General features: G+C 41.0%; 1 protein-coding gene across 6 annotated transcripts in view; it reads right to left on the bottom strand.

Annotated features, from left to right (window-relative positions):
- Positions 1 to 14188, bottom strand: part of igsf9bb (immunoglobulin superfamily, member 9Bb) — a 109320-nt gene that overhangs the window by 30450 nt on the left and 64682 nt on the right. For all 6 annotated transcript variants that reach the window (XM_028983162.1, XM_028983165.1, XM_028983163.1 and 3 more), the window contains exons 5-7: positions 10222 to 10339; positions 6548 to 6689; positions 3021 to 3166 (exon numbers count right to left, since the gene is read on the bottom strand). In XM_028983162.1, the coding sequence (XP_028838995.1) occupies positions 3021 to 3166; positions 6548 to 6689; positions 10222 to 10339 (406 nt within the window). The remainder of the gene's footprint in view (positions 1 to 3020; positions 3167 to 6547; positions 6690 to 10221; positions 10340 to 14188) is intronic.

Genomic DNA, 14188 nt, shown 5'->3' with positions numbered 1-14188 from the left:
ATCGGGAGAAATATGATCTGAAAAAAAAACTGATCTGACACAGGAGTGATGGATGATTCAACCCATCATAGATTCCACCCCACACAAACACACACACAATGTTAAGATCATCAATCTGTATGTCCAATATAATTTTGACATAGACACATGCTTTGCTGGTCATCTCCAGTATGATCATTAGTACCCAGGACCTTAGAGTAATGCCACTAGATCACATGCATGTCATCTTTTTCTGAGTTCCATATAAATGTTTCAGGCCTGACCCTATGGAAATGTACTTTTCTCATTTTTGGTCATTTAATTCAAAGACATTATGGCCTTGTTCCATTTAGTTGACCATTCTTGCAATTATGTCCTGTAAGATGAATAACCCACACTGACAAAAACACAACTTTTAACACTTAATACTAAAAATTGAGCATTCATTACATTTTCTTAAAAGAAAAATTTTAATGGTTCCAGAGCAGTAAATATTTAGTGTTGAAAATGAAACTGGAAAAGGAAAAAATGGGTTCCAGATGGTTAAATGATGAACACTATCAGTATAAAAACCATCCACTTCTCCTGCATCACAGGTCATAGGGCAAATAAAAAGGGTTGCAAGGAAAGCAATCTGTGAGGGTCTATTACAAACTGCATTATGGAGTGTGCGACTGAGACAATCGGAATGAGACAATCTGATTCAGGCCATGTAATACTTGTGGGGGATCAGAGTTCTAAATGTTCAGCCTCCTGCTCCCTCCATTCCCTGCTGGCCCTCAGACACACAGACAAGGCAATCCTGGCACGTAGAGATACTGCCATACACAGCACAAAGTGCTACAAAGTGCTATATAATGAATAATGAAACAATAGAAATATAAACTGTACGTACGTTCTTGATTAAATTGTCCAGAATCAGGAAGTGCTGACAATCATCACTGCAGGCTCCGCCCATTTTAAACTTTTAAAACCATTCATCTTAATCGTCTGAGTAAAAGCAATTAGTATTGTCAAACAGAAGGGGCTGGGTGGGTAGTTAGTGCCTCATCTCCAAGACAGAGATATCTGCTGTTATATAGCACCACAAATGTGGGCCCTACATTTGGCCACCAAGAGGACGGCCCTGCTAACTGAAATGGACAAAAGACAGAAGAATCTGCCAAACTCTAATGGATGAGGAAGCATTTAAAGCCTGGGGTAAAAAGGGGTAAATATTCAGTTCACTGCTGTAGAGAAGCCGACTGAAGCAGAAGTGATGAATGCAGGAAGAGAGCCTTGGCACATCATCAATAATTTCCAGGTTCTCTATTGAGATTGTAACATCCTTGGATGTTAGGGCAAAGGCTATGATACTGTCTTTGAGGGGATGATTTACATGAAAGATGTCCAAAGGTGTTCAGACCACCAGTGCTGTAGAAACTCTTAGGTTCTTCTCTGCCTTTCTTTCCTTTCTTCTCTCTGTTCCACACTTTGATTGACACGACGTTGGAAGCCCCCCATCTGAAACGAGAGAGTCTAAAGAAAACCCACTGCAGCGTCTCAACGTTCAGCCTGGCTCTATTTTTAGCAGCGGCAGAGGCAGGGGGGAAGCAGGGGGAGGAGTGGTGAGAAGAGGAGGAGGAGGAAGGAGTGCTGCTGCAATATTATAAACCGTCTACTGGGGCCGCCCGTGCCTGTGCCCAGCGCCAGCATCTGTAATCCTGGAGCTGGGGCCCAGTGTCTGAGACTGACGTCACTGCAGAGGAGAGGGCTTCCACTGAGGGTGATGTCACCCCCACCCCCACCCTCACTCCCCTGTCACCTCATCTGTCTAGTTCTCCTGTGCCGTTCTTCAGCTGACTTGTGCACATACGCGCTGCGCTCATGATCTGCGGTTGGCATGAAGGCCTGCCCTTCTGTCTCCTTCTGAGGAACCCGACACCGGAGAGAGGGAGAGGGAGCCACTGCAGTCACAGTAAACTGCAGCAGAGATCAGAGAATGAATATACCGTGCCTGCCCCCTTACCCCCGGCTGGCTCTTCCACTGATATCAGCAGATAACCTGACTCATCCCTGCACCTCTGCAGGCCTGTACTGACACCGCCTGATAACGTCTCGGATGTTAATGGCACGGACGTTCGTTTTTATCTGGTGCCTACAAAGATGGCAGTGCAGGCTCCTGCAGTCTGCACCCCTACTCGAGCAAATCTGAGCGATGATGTAATGCTGCCCTCCCTCTCCGCTGGTCTGAAAACTCACACAGCCTCACGCAAGAGTGAGGGAATTCAGAATGTCTGTTGTCTTGGATACCAGTCGCTGTCAAATCTAGCATTGACATTTAGTGTGCAAAAAGTCAGATACTATACAAACGTATCATGAAGCACGTCAATTATGTCATCTTCTTCATCTGTTATTACTCAAAGGACTGTTCTGTTTATGAACGCCCAGCTTTCATTTCCTGCCCCAAAAATACATTTGCATAGTATTCTATTTATAGGCTATGCTATAAAAAGGACCAGTATGTCTTTGCCAGCTGTAATATGACATGGCTCATGGTTTATTTGATTTATTTTGTCATCACCATACTGTATAGAATTTACTGTGTTGAATAAATGTTTAAATGGCCTCCACTGGACTAGACTTGCTGGAACTGATCAAACCATTTTTTGGGTTTCATCAGACAAATCTAACACTCACACATGCACATACACACACACTGCACAAAATATATATATTTTTTTTTCGTCTAGCACTTAACAATTTCCAAGCATGTTCTTTTTCTGACAAGTTAGGCCTTATCAGGGCTCTTAATTTCGTAAACTCAAAATCCATAGAAATTGAATGAGAATTGCTGGTGTCTTTCTCTTGTAAGTCGCTTTGGATAAAAGCGTCTGCTAAGTAAAGTAAAGTATTGCAATAATGAATACGCACTGTGTGGTACTGTACTCTACATGATTACATGATTTGAATTAGCCCCAAAAATGATTCCACGTAGCTTCTGTAACTGCTGAGGGTGCTGTCTCCTGGAGCCTAAGAGAGTGTGTTGTCTAAAAACTCACACTGCACTATCAGGTGGGCAGATGCAGATGGGGGTCGGCCCAAGCTGTTGCTGGGGCTGCAGGTGTATTTCCCACCATCCTCCGGCTTCACCTGGGAGATGATGAGGGATCCATCGATCAGAATGCTCACTCTGCGCTTCAGGTCACTGGAGGTTTGGATAAGAAAGAAGACAGGGATCAGCGAAAGACAGTAGTTTACGACTGTATGAAATGACAGGCCCAAGTTTTAGTCCAAATATATATAAACCCATGTAAATATAACTACGCAGGTTTTTTGTTTCAGTATTACAGAGCATTTACAATAAAAATGTTTGCAAAACCAACTAATAAGAATCGCTACTCAACTTTTTTTGAAAACTGTCGTGTGGGACTGAACGTACCAGTGACTATGGGGAAACTGGGTTTTGGTAACTCTCTTTAAAACACTGTGTCTTTAAAAAATGATCTGAAACTGAAACGCTACTAAATTTTCTCAAATGACTCCATCTTACAACAAAGACATATTTCATTACAGATATTTCATCAGAATTTGTCATCACAATACTGCAGAAAATATACTATATATATAGACTGTACAACAACTAATCTAAACTATTGCTCAGAAATATATAGTCATTTAGATGTTAGATGCACTTAGCTGGTCTGAGGTTGGCCAGTTGTATTCCTTCAAGATAACGGAAAAGGATTTTCTAATAATCAATGACGCTTTCAAAGTAATAGACTTGCTTTAGTAAGCACAGCCTTCCATTGGAAGGCTAATTGTTTGCTGATAATGTCTTCTCTACATATATGGTGATTTTCCATTCATTAACAGTTGGTTTTCTGTCAAAATCAAGGACATTTTTAAATGTATGTGAGAAATTACACAATCTAGAGATACATTGCCAAATACATCTATACCTTATTCTTACTCACTACTCCGTTTAGCATCTACCCAATTCTCTTAAATGCTAAATGAACTGCTCCACCATATATTAACCACTGCTCATCCCACTACGCAGGTATCCCTCACCTCTGACAAGCACGCAGACAAGAACTCAGCTGAGTTTATGGTGAGAATGAAATCCTCCTGCTTCTGACACAGACTGTTAGTGAGCTCACAGCTCTACAATGTTGCTGACACTTTCTGAGCCCCATTATGTTTCACACACAGGCAGAAAACGACGTACAAGGTAGACGGGTGTCATATGATCTTGTCCCTGTAGAGTCTACAGGCCATGCAGGAGACAGCAGGGATGGTTCGGGGCTGCTCTTCCCTAATCTGTGCTGCTGAAGCGTGCATGGCACAAGACTGTGTCACAACCTATTCTTGTCATGGATGAGAGGCCATGAATCGAGAACCTGGTGGACCACAGTCTTTTATCCCCTCCTTTTTTTTTATTCACATCTGTTTCTACCCATCTACTTTTCCCTCTGTCCCTGCTCCCTTTCTTTCCGTTTCTTCTTTTCCAGCATGTCTCTGTCTCTGATTGCCTGGGGCCCACTCAGGGCTTGATGGGGTTACGAATTGGTACTTTTAAATGAGCCAGCTACTGAGAACCAGCTTGACAAAAACTGTAGAGAGGAACGGAATCATTAATAATCAGTGCACTGCCATTCTGTCATATTTGTTAATTTTTGCATTTTTTGTTTATGTTGTTTAAAGTTTTCGTGAGAGATCTGAACAAGAAACCATATACAGCTCATCATTATTGCTTAAGTAAATAAAACCTGAACAAGCAAATGGAATAGGAGTATTAGATAGCTTAACCTCATAAAACAGCATAAACAAGTTATAATCATAACTTTAAATCATATAGTCATCTAGTTAAATTGGCTAACTACTGCTAAATAATAAAAACAGATTAACACAACCAGGGTAATCAGGAATACAAGACAAGGCAAACATGAAATCCCAATCTAGGGTACAGGGAAATGCCCGGAACGTGGCAGTTTCTTAACATTATTAGGATGTGGACCACCACCTTAAATCATGCCCCTATTCACCAGTAATCTGTAAAGTTATGTTTATTTTGGTTCATGCAGATAGGGATGCAGGTATTAATTGGTTTTACCGCAGTCTGAAACATTGACATAGAAAACCATAGACAGAATAGTGTGACCCAGACACAAAAAGTGAACCACACAAATACACCCCAAGCGGATCATGGCAGAGGGACAATAAGAGACGACCAAAATCAGGACTACTGTGAATTCACCTTTTTGGATACATAAAAGATGCAAAATGGGAAATGCAGGACCACAGGTCACCCATTTTCAGAGCTAAATATTCTATGTGTGCAACAAGAGCTATAGAGTAATAAAGCTGCCACAATTCGCCAAAGAGGCGCATTTTCTAAAACAGTGGCATAAAATACCTATTTATTGCTACTGTACCTGCCCCCTCACCCCTTTTCCTCTGATATCAGCAGATAACCTGACTCATCCCTGCATCTGATAAATAGGTTCTGAAGTTCATAACTTGTACAACAGAATGTAAGTCATATGAGATTAAAGTGTTCACACTGAACAAAAAGTATTGCTTCATTGCCATTACTTGTCAAGCAAATCAAAGGTCATATTAGTGATTTTCCATGTGATGGCCAGTGATGAATCTGTCATCACTTCATCACACACTCACCACTTTCACTTCAGTTAACTTCAGAACTCACACAGAAATCCACTCAAGGACTAACACGTCCTCCAAGCATGATGCCTCCTCCATGAGGTCACCCTACTAATGTCTTTAATAACAGCGGTGTCTGGTCCGGCTTGGAAGTAAACTTGTGAACAGCCCCAATGCTACAGATGGCCATAAAAGGTCAGCATGACCCCATTTAAATGTCATGGAGACTAAACAAACATGCAGCAGAGAAGCACAATTGGAAGCAACCAGTAAAGTATGAGGATTTCTCTTCCTCTCCTATTTCATACTGCAAGGGGAATCCTTCAACCCTTAGTGCATAGTATGTAACCTGGCATATCCTAGTCCAATGATACAAAAGGCAGCAGTTTCCCTCGAGATGATCCATTGAGCTTCTGAACAGACTGGCATGAACACAAATTGATAGCCAAAGCGGCATCAGTCATTTGTTTAAAGTGCATCCTGGTACACAGAGGTACTACCTACAGATTGCTTCCACTGGGTCTACAGTGGGTCTACAAAGAGCTACCTGTCTCAATTTTTTATTCATATATCAGTCATCAGCCACAGTTATCACTGCAGCAGTCATGCATTCCTGTCTCCAGTGCTATAACATTAGAGCAGTTAATGTACGAGATGAAGACATTAAAAGCATCATATCTTTTTAAAAGATTTGCAGATGGTGAATATTACTCACTCATGCAAAAAACACTACCAGTGCACCCTTGCATTAGCATTTTTATAATGTAATGTGCGTACCAATGCAATCTGGTGTTGACTCTGATGCATGATGGATAGGTGAAGGGAATATATAAGCTGGTATATATTCCAGAGCAGCAGGACACACCACAATCGCTAACACAGTGGACGAATGGTACAGTATTGAACCCGATCATAACTTTACTTCTTGAAATAGACGTTATCTTCTTCCCAGTACCAGGTGTACGTCAGGTTGCCAGGATACGCCTCTGCTTGACAGGTGAAGAATGCATCCTGGGATATGTTCACGGTAATGTTCTCAGGTGGCGAAACGATGAATGGTGGACCTGGGGACAAAAATGAGCAAGTGAGCATTGGGTTGCAAACACTTATATTGCATCCAAATGGATGCCATTCAAGGGACTTGTTTGTGCATCAAGCCAAAAGAACCATAAAAAGGACCAGAATAACGTCATCTGAAGACAGGCACACAGATGCTATATATTCCGATGACGAAAAGGAGATGAATAATGAACCACACTACCAATAATAATACCTCAAAACTCCAACAATTCCAATCTTGCTCAAGAACATGTTATTAGAGTTGAAAAGTGGAACAAAAAGGAACTTTCTGATGAAATCAGATCAAAACCACATCTAGATCATCCTTTGGGGACAGAGGACAAAGATGGTTTAATAGATGAAAACATCACAGGAATCAGAGAATATGTATAAAATCGTGTCAAGGGAGCGACTTAGAAATCAGAACTATTTTTAAGAAAATGCTAATCGATATATGCTGTTGTATGTCTACAACAGCAAGGAGGGGCTATCCTATTCAGTATGGTTAATCCCTTAGTTATATTCATTATTGCTGTAGAGTGATGGATAACTGACACCAGTACACACCAACCCCAATCAGTTGCATTCTTCTCCTAATGATGTGCTTGTTGACCTGTCAACACTTCAGTGCATTACAGTGATCAGTGGAGAGCCTGAGTGAGCATGGTGAGCTAGGCCAGTTTCGTGTATGTGCAAATCTGCACAGCAAATAGAGGGAGTACAGAATTATTAGGCAAGTTGTATTTTTGAGGAATAATTTTATTGAACCACCATGTTCTCAATGAACCCAAAAAACTCATTATCATCAAAGCTGAATGTTTTTGGAAGTAGTTTTTAGTTTGTTTTTACTTTGAGCTATTTTAGGGGGATATCTGTGTGTGCAGGTGACTATTACTGTGCATAATTATTAGGCAACTTAACAAAAAACAAATATATACCCATTTCAATGATTTATTTTTACCAGTGAAACCAATATAACATCTCCACATTCACAAATATACATTTCTGACATTCAAAAACAAATCAGCGACCAATATAGCCACCTTTCTTTGCAAGGCCACGCTGTGGAATACTTGGATGCGTGTGATGGAGCATTGTCCTTCATGAAAATCATGTTTTTCTTGAAGGATGCAGACTTCTTCCTGTACCACTTCTTGAAGAAGGTGTCTTCCAGAAACTGGCAGTAGGACTGGGAGTTGAGCTTGACTCCATCCTCAACCCGAAAAGGCCCCACAATCTCATCTTTGATGATACCAGCCCAAACCAGTACTCCACCTCCACCTTGCTGGCGTCTGAGTCGGAAAGGAGCTCTCTGCCCTTTACCAATCCAGCCACAGGCCCATCAAGACTCACTCTCATTTCATCAGTCCATAAAACCTTAGAAAAATCAGTCTTGAGATATTGGCCCAGTCTTGACGTTTCAGCTTGTGTGTCTTGTTCAGTGGTGGTCGTCTTTCAGCCTTTCTTACCTTGGCCATGTCTCTGAGTATTGCACACCTTGTGTTTTTTGGCACTCCAGTGATGTTGCAGCTCTGAAATATGGCCAAACTGGTGGCAAGTGGCATCTTGGCAGCTGCACGCTTGACTTTTCTCAGTTCATGGGCAGTTATTTTGCGCCTTGGTTTTTCCACACGCTTCTTGCGACCCTGTTGACTATTTTGAATGAAACGCTTGATTGTTCAATGATCACGCTTCAGAAGCTTTGCAATTTTAAGAGTGCTGCATCCCTCTGCAAGATATCTCACTATTTTTGACTGTCAAGTCCTTCTTTTGACCCATTTTGCCAAAGGAAAGGAAGTTGCCTAATAATTATGCACACCTGATATAGGGTGTTGATGTCATTAGACCACACCCCTTCTCATTACAGAGATGCACATGACCTAATATGCTTAATTGGTAGTAGGCTTTCGAGCCTATACAGCTTGGAGTAAGACAACATGCATGAAGAGGATGATGTGGACAAAATACTCATTTGCCTAATAATTCTGAACTCCCTGTATATGATGTGTGTGCACAGCAGCTTCCACACAGATAACATTTTACATCCCATCTGAGAAGCAACATAGAAAATAGAGCCTGATTCATTATTCAGGATAATCAGAGGAACATAAGACAGGGACCATGGCAAGACTCTGACTCCAAGGAGTTCAGACTGGAGAAACGCTTGTGACCCATCAAAGACTTTCAGTCAGTATTAAGCCTCACAATGGCACATTTCAACCAGACTTAACTACATACATATTTTAGCTGATTCCAAAATGCTATTCTATTTCCACATAAATGTAACCCAAGAGAAACAAAACCAAGCCAATAAAATAATGACATGACAAGGTCTAACTATTACCAGATGTATACGTTCTACGTCCAAAAGAAACAATGTGACCCCTGCCCATTGTGAATTTTGTCTTTATTTATGTCTTTGTCATTGATTTGAACAGTCACTTCATTGTTTCTTGTCCTTTGTGTTTATACGCCTAACGTGCAATTTTGGGAATGTCAGGGGGTTTCTTCGATTTATTGATCCTCTGCTATTACTGCCAGAAATGGAAGCTGGAAATGCATAAGAGAAAATGTCAAAGCTGCAGCCTCTCCAGACATGTAATTGGCCCACATGCTAGCATTGTATTTTCTTTCATGTTTGGTTGCAAAAGAAAATTGTTTATTCTTCAATATGACCTTTCCACCACAGCATGGCCGTTAGTTCTAAACTCAGTCGAGACTTCTAAGAATAGGAGCCTAGTAAAACTCTGCCATTTATTACCTCAAATTCTCAAATACAATGCTGCTCAGATCTTTTAAATGGTATTTCCAACTGTGCTCCGTAACAAGAACCTGCTGCATATGTAGTGTGATTACAGCCATTCTGGGCCCGGCTGGGACTTTTAAACAGCTTGGTGTGACCCGTTGGTGGCGATTTCACCGACAAGGCGTCCATTAGGGCTTATCCATGCACAGACGGCTGGCATATGGAGGCTAATTACATGCCATGCCATACCGCCACAGGACAAGCAACACACTCACACACATACAACTGCCAAACTAGAAACAAATTCACACACAAATAAAGGATCGTGCAATCATTATCATTGTGATGCACAGCAAGCACAGCACACCCATCAACCCATCACCCTTAGTGAACAGTGGGCAGCCGGGAAAGGTGCCAGGGGAGCACTGTGTGGGGATGGTACCTTGCTCAAGGGGACCTCAATGGAACCTTGACGGCTCGGGATTTGAACTCTTAATCCTTCGATCATGAGTCCGATCCTTACCCGCCAGGCCACCACTGCCCATAAAGTATCTGCATGAATACTTTTACATAAAGTATCTGCATGAAACATGCATGAAATGTGCTTAACAATGCACACACATGCAGCAAAGACAAGTGTAGACAGATAGGAACAAACATATAATCACAACGGAAGTAATTGTTCACATTTAACTTCAAATGAACACCATGAGCATAGAAATAAACAAAACAGCCATGCTCACACCACCACATTCTGTATGTAGGTACAGATGCCAGCACACACTCTTCACCTTGTACGAGCAGACGTGTGGTGTGGATGGCCTCTCCTTGGATGCTGTATGCTCGACAGGTGTAGGCTCCTCTGTCTTCTCTGCTGATGGAGACCAATGTCAGACTGCCATCACTCACCTACAAGGGAATGTATCACACAATAAAAATATACTCATGATAAAGAGTTAAAACGATATTTCTACATCTCCCAGGTAACATGGGCAACTCCATCACCCACCATCAGATCAGTGCAGATTGACTGAAGTTGAAGTTGAGTTTTACTGTCATTTCAGCTTCATACAAGTTAGACAGTACACACTGAAACAACGTTTCTCTGGAACAAGGTGCTACATCAAACATTTAAATAATTTAACAATGTTACGTACTGACATAAAAACGGAGGGGTTTTATAAAAGTTCAGGACAGCGTGACATTTAGGGAATATTCCGGGAAATTATAATCACATGGTCAATTTGCTTTCCAGCAAAAACAGAGAATGCTTTCAGAGTCTTTTATTGACTCGAGGAGGCAGCTGCATCAGCATATTCATAGCTAGAGAAAAGGTGAAGGATGAAGAAAAGGACAGGGAAAAAAGGCAGATGAAGCAGCATTTTACTGTCATTTAATCACAGCCAGGGCCTACGCCCAAATGTCACTTCCAATTATGTTTTATGGGTGTGGTTAAGTAGGGTCCCCTTAAAAATGATTGGCTAGATTTCTCCATAATGAGAAATCTGCTTTTAGTTAGTAACCCCTGGATCATGACATATCCATTCCGTAAAAATCCACGGAATACAGCCTCTCTGCAACGCTTTCCTCCATATATGTAAACTCAGTTTTTACCTCCTGCCTTGGCGTCACATGTCATGTAAATGAAATTCAGCTACTGGTGCCTTTATATTTATGTGCACAAGTCGATGAATGTAAGGCGAGTAAGAGAAAAAATATATAAAACCCAGTTAATGTTGTCTATACTATACCGGTTTTCAAAGCGACACACATACAGACACATCTCCATGGGCTAAAAAGGTTCTGGTACTGATGGGATGTGTATACCTTATGCATTGCTGCTCATATTTACAAGGGACTTCAGAATTCTGTGGAAATGTGGTTGTTTTCTGTTACACACTTTCAAATAATGTTTTACAGTCATGTAAAGTTATACATGTAGTTTTGGTGGTTGTGTAGTTTTTTAATGATGAACATTGCTGTTAAATAGAAGTTAGTCATAGGGTATGCATTTAATGTTACTGCCTTTGAAGTCTGATGGATAATGTTTATGTGTAGGCTAATATCTGTTTGCATAGCAATACAGTTTTTGTAATCCCTTTTACAATCACGTTTTATTTTTTAGAAACAAGTTTAGAAACATTTACGGCATTTATCAGACGCCCTTATCCAGAGCGACTTACAATCAGTAGTTACAGGGGACAGTCCCCCTGGAGACACTTTAAGTGTCTTGCTCAGGGTTACAATGGTAGTAAGCGGGATTTGAACCCGGGTCTTCTGGTTCATAGGCGAGTGTGTTACCCACTAGGCTACAACCACCCCGAAACGATTGGCCAACTAAGCTTTTTGAGTTCATTTTCTCTGCTTGCATTTGGAAAAGATGGTGTTTTTTCCTTCACAAAGATACTTTATATTTTTATACTTTAATTATGTTTTAGAGCCAGTACTTTTTACTTTAACTTAGTAAACTAGTAAAAAGGTTAAGTAAATACTTTTACTAGAGTCTTTTTAAAGACAGGTAATTATACTTGTACTTGAGTAAAGAATGTGTGTACTTTTGACCTCTGAAACATCAATTTATTGTCAATTACAGAAAAGTGAAAGTGAAGTGATTGTCATTGTGAAACACTGCAGCAGAGCACATGGTGACACAACAAAATGTGTCCTTTGCATTTAACCATCCCCCTTGTTGAGCAGTGGGCAGCCATGACATGACGGTGCTTTGCTCAGTGACACCTCAGTGGCACCTTGGCAAATTGGGATTCGAACTGGCAACCTTCTGATTACGGGGCCGCTTCCTTAACCGCTAGGCCACCACTGCCCCAGACAACAAAATTCATAGCAACCTCAACTTAAAAATACAAATAAAGATGTATAATTAGCGCTGTTAAATTTTTAACAGAATTAATCTGGCATCATTGACCTACCGTAATCCCACAGTGGATTTGTTTGCATTGTTTGCTATTTCTGAAAAGCAAGGCAAAATAAATAAGTGATGAGACATCCCCTCCTGAGCGTAATGGCAACTAAAATACGCGTTGGGTCCGTATTTGTAGCTGGTCGCTGTTTTGGCAGGTGGTTGGTAGCTCTGTCAGCATCCACTGTTGTCAAATTGTTCGGGGTTTTTTTCACTCAACATGAACACACAGAAATATACCAGCATATTTACAGAAGGTATTAAAGTGACATTCTAAGTGACATTGTTTGGGAAATCAAATTTATAATAAATGTTTTAAACAGTTATTATGCTAGGTCCTCAGAAAAGAAAAGGAAAATATAGAAAATGTGTGTGTGTGTGTGTGTAAGTGAGGGAGATACAAGCAGAGTAAGTCTAAGTGACAGCGTGAAAGAGACTGTGTTCCACCCACATGAATAGACAAGCTACCCATTTAAATAATTGATTCCCTTTCAGCTGGCTCACTTCCCCTGAGAGAGTCAATCAGGTATGAGCTATGAGTGGGACACCAGCTCACTGTCGTCCTGATGAGCCTCCATCACACCCACCCCTCTATCACATACTGGATAGCAGAGCACCTAGGAAGTGTTATGCAGAAATACAGACCTGTTTCCTTTTATTCTGCCCTTCTCTCTAGTTTGACTGTGTGGTGTGCCTACACAGAGGACTTAAAAATACATGACATTGCAAGTGGAAAGCATTTCACGGCAACAGCCACCAAGAGAAGAGGATCACAAAGACAAGTATTTATGTAAGGCCAGGCTGGAAGATTTCCAACTTTTCCTCTGATAAATTATTCAGTTCTTATCAGCTCTGCATACACACATCCTCAGTTGTGCAGGACAGGAGACAGAGACCTCAGAGGGCGACCATGCAGCCTGTGAGGTGGCAGTGCAGCGAAGCCAACTTACCTGCTATCACTGAACCCTTCCAGCTGTGGGGAGCATCTGCAGTGTCTGAACACATTTATGTGCATTTACACATTTTTTCTAAAAAATGAGCAGAAATGAAAGGATTTCATTGTTCTCCTAGTGCCACATAAATAGTTTATTGCTGAATACTTGATGAAGCAAACACTTTATTGCTGGTCCCAATTTCTTCTAATAATTTGAAGCCAATGTGTATAAAGTAAATTGTACATGCTAATCATTGTGATTCATTTATTAATATATAATATATGAACATAATTAATGTGCTATGTTAATTAACATAACACAACTAGACAATTAGCATTACTGACTGCGAAATTTAAATGTTCAATAATTATTTAATCATTAAACACCACAATTTATTTTTTGTGTGATTGCAGTTGTTTTTTTTCTTCAAAATATATTAATAACATATCTGTTGTAATTCTCATTTCCCGCTTGTACTCCGGTGTACTCCTGCTATTAGGTAAATTTCCTGGAGGAACCTTCCCAAGGGATTAATAAAAGTTCTACCTACCCACCTAATTACACAGCTGCCAAGGCGCTCACACACGGAAGCAACACGCTTGCGGGGTGTCCACAATGAACCTGAGCCTGGGCGTATCTTTTTTCAGGCACACAGAGTGGAAATCAGGTACAAAACTATTTATTGGTACACACACAGACACTCTTTCCCCAACAAACATCTGTCGAATGCACCGCTCACACACACTCCTGGCATGCCACTGTAATTACACTAATTGCATGGATAGAGATGGATAAGCAGACCGCAACAGAGATGTGGCCTCAGGCAGGCTGGCCTCTGAAGGCCAGGAGCCCTCATTTATGAAAAAAATAGAGCAGTCAGTTACATGAATGGATTAATTCTTGAAG

Source organism: Denticeps clupeoides, chromosome 6 (genome assembly GCF_900700375.1).
Source record: "Denticeps clupeoides chromosome 6, fDenClu1.1, whole genome shotgun sequence".
Classification (NCBI taxonomy): domain Eukaryota; kingdom Metazoa; phylum Chordata; class Actinopteri; order Clupeiformes; family Denticipitidae; genus Denticeps; species Denticeps clupeoides.
Note: the sequence above shows the minus strand (reverse complement) of the source record. Positions and strands in the feature narration are given on the sequence as shown.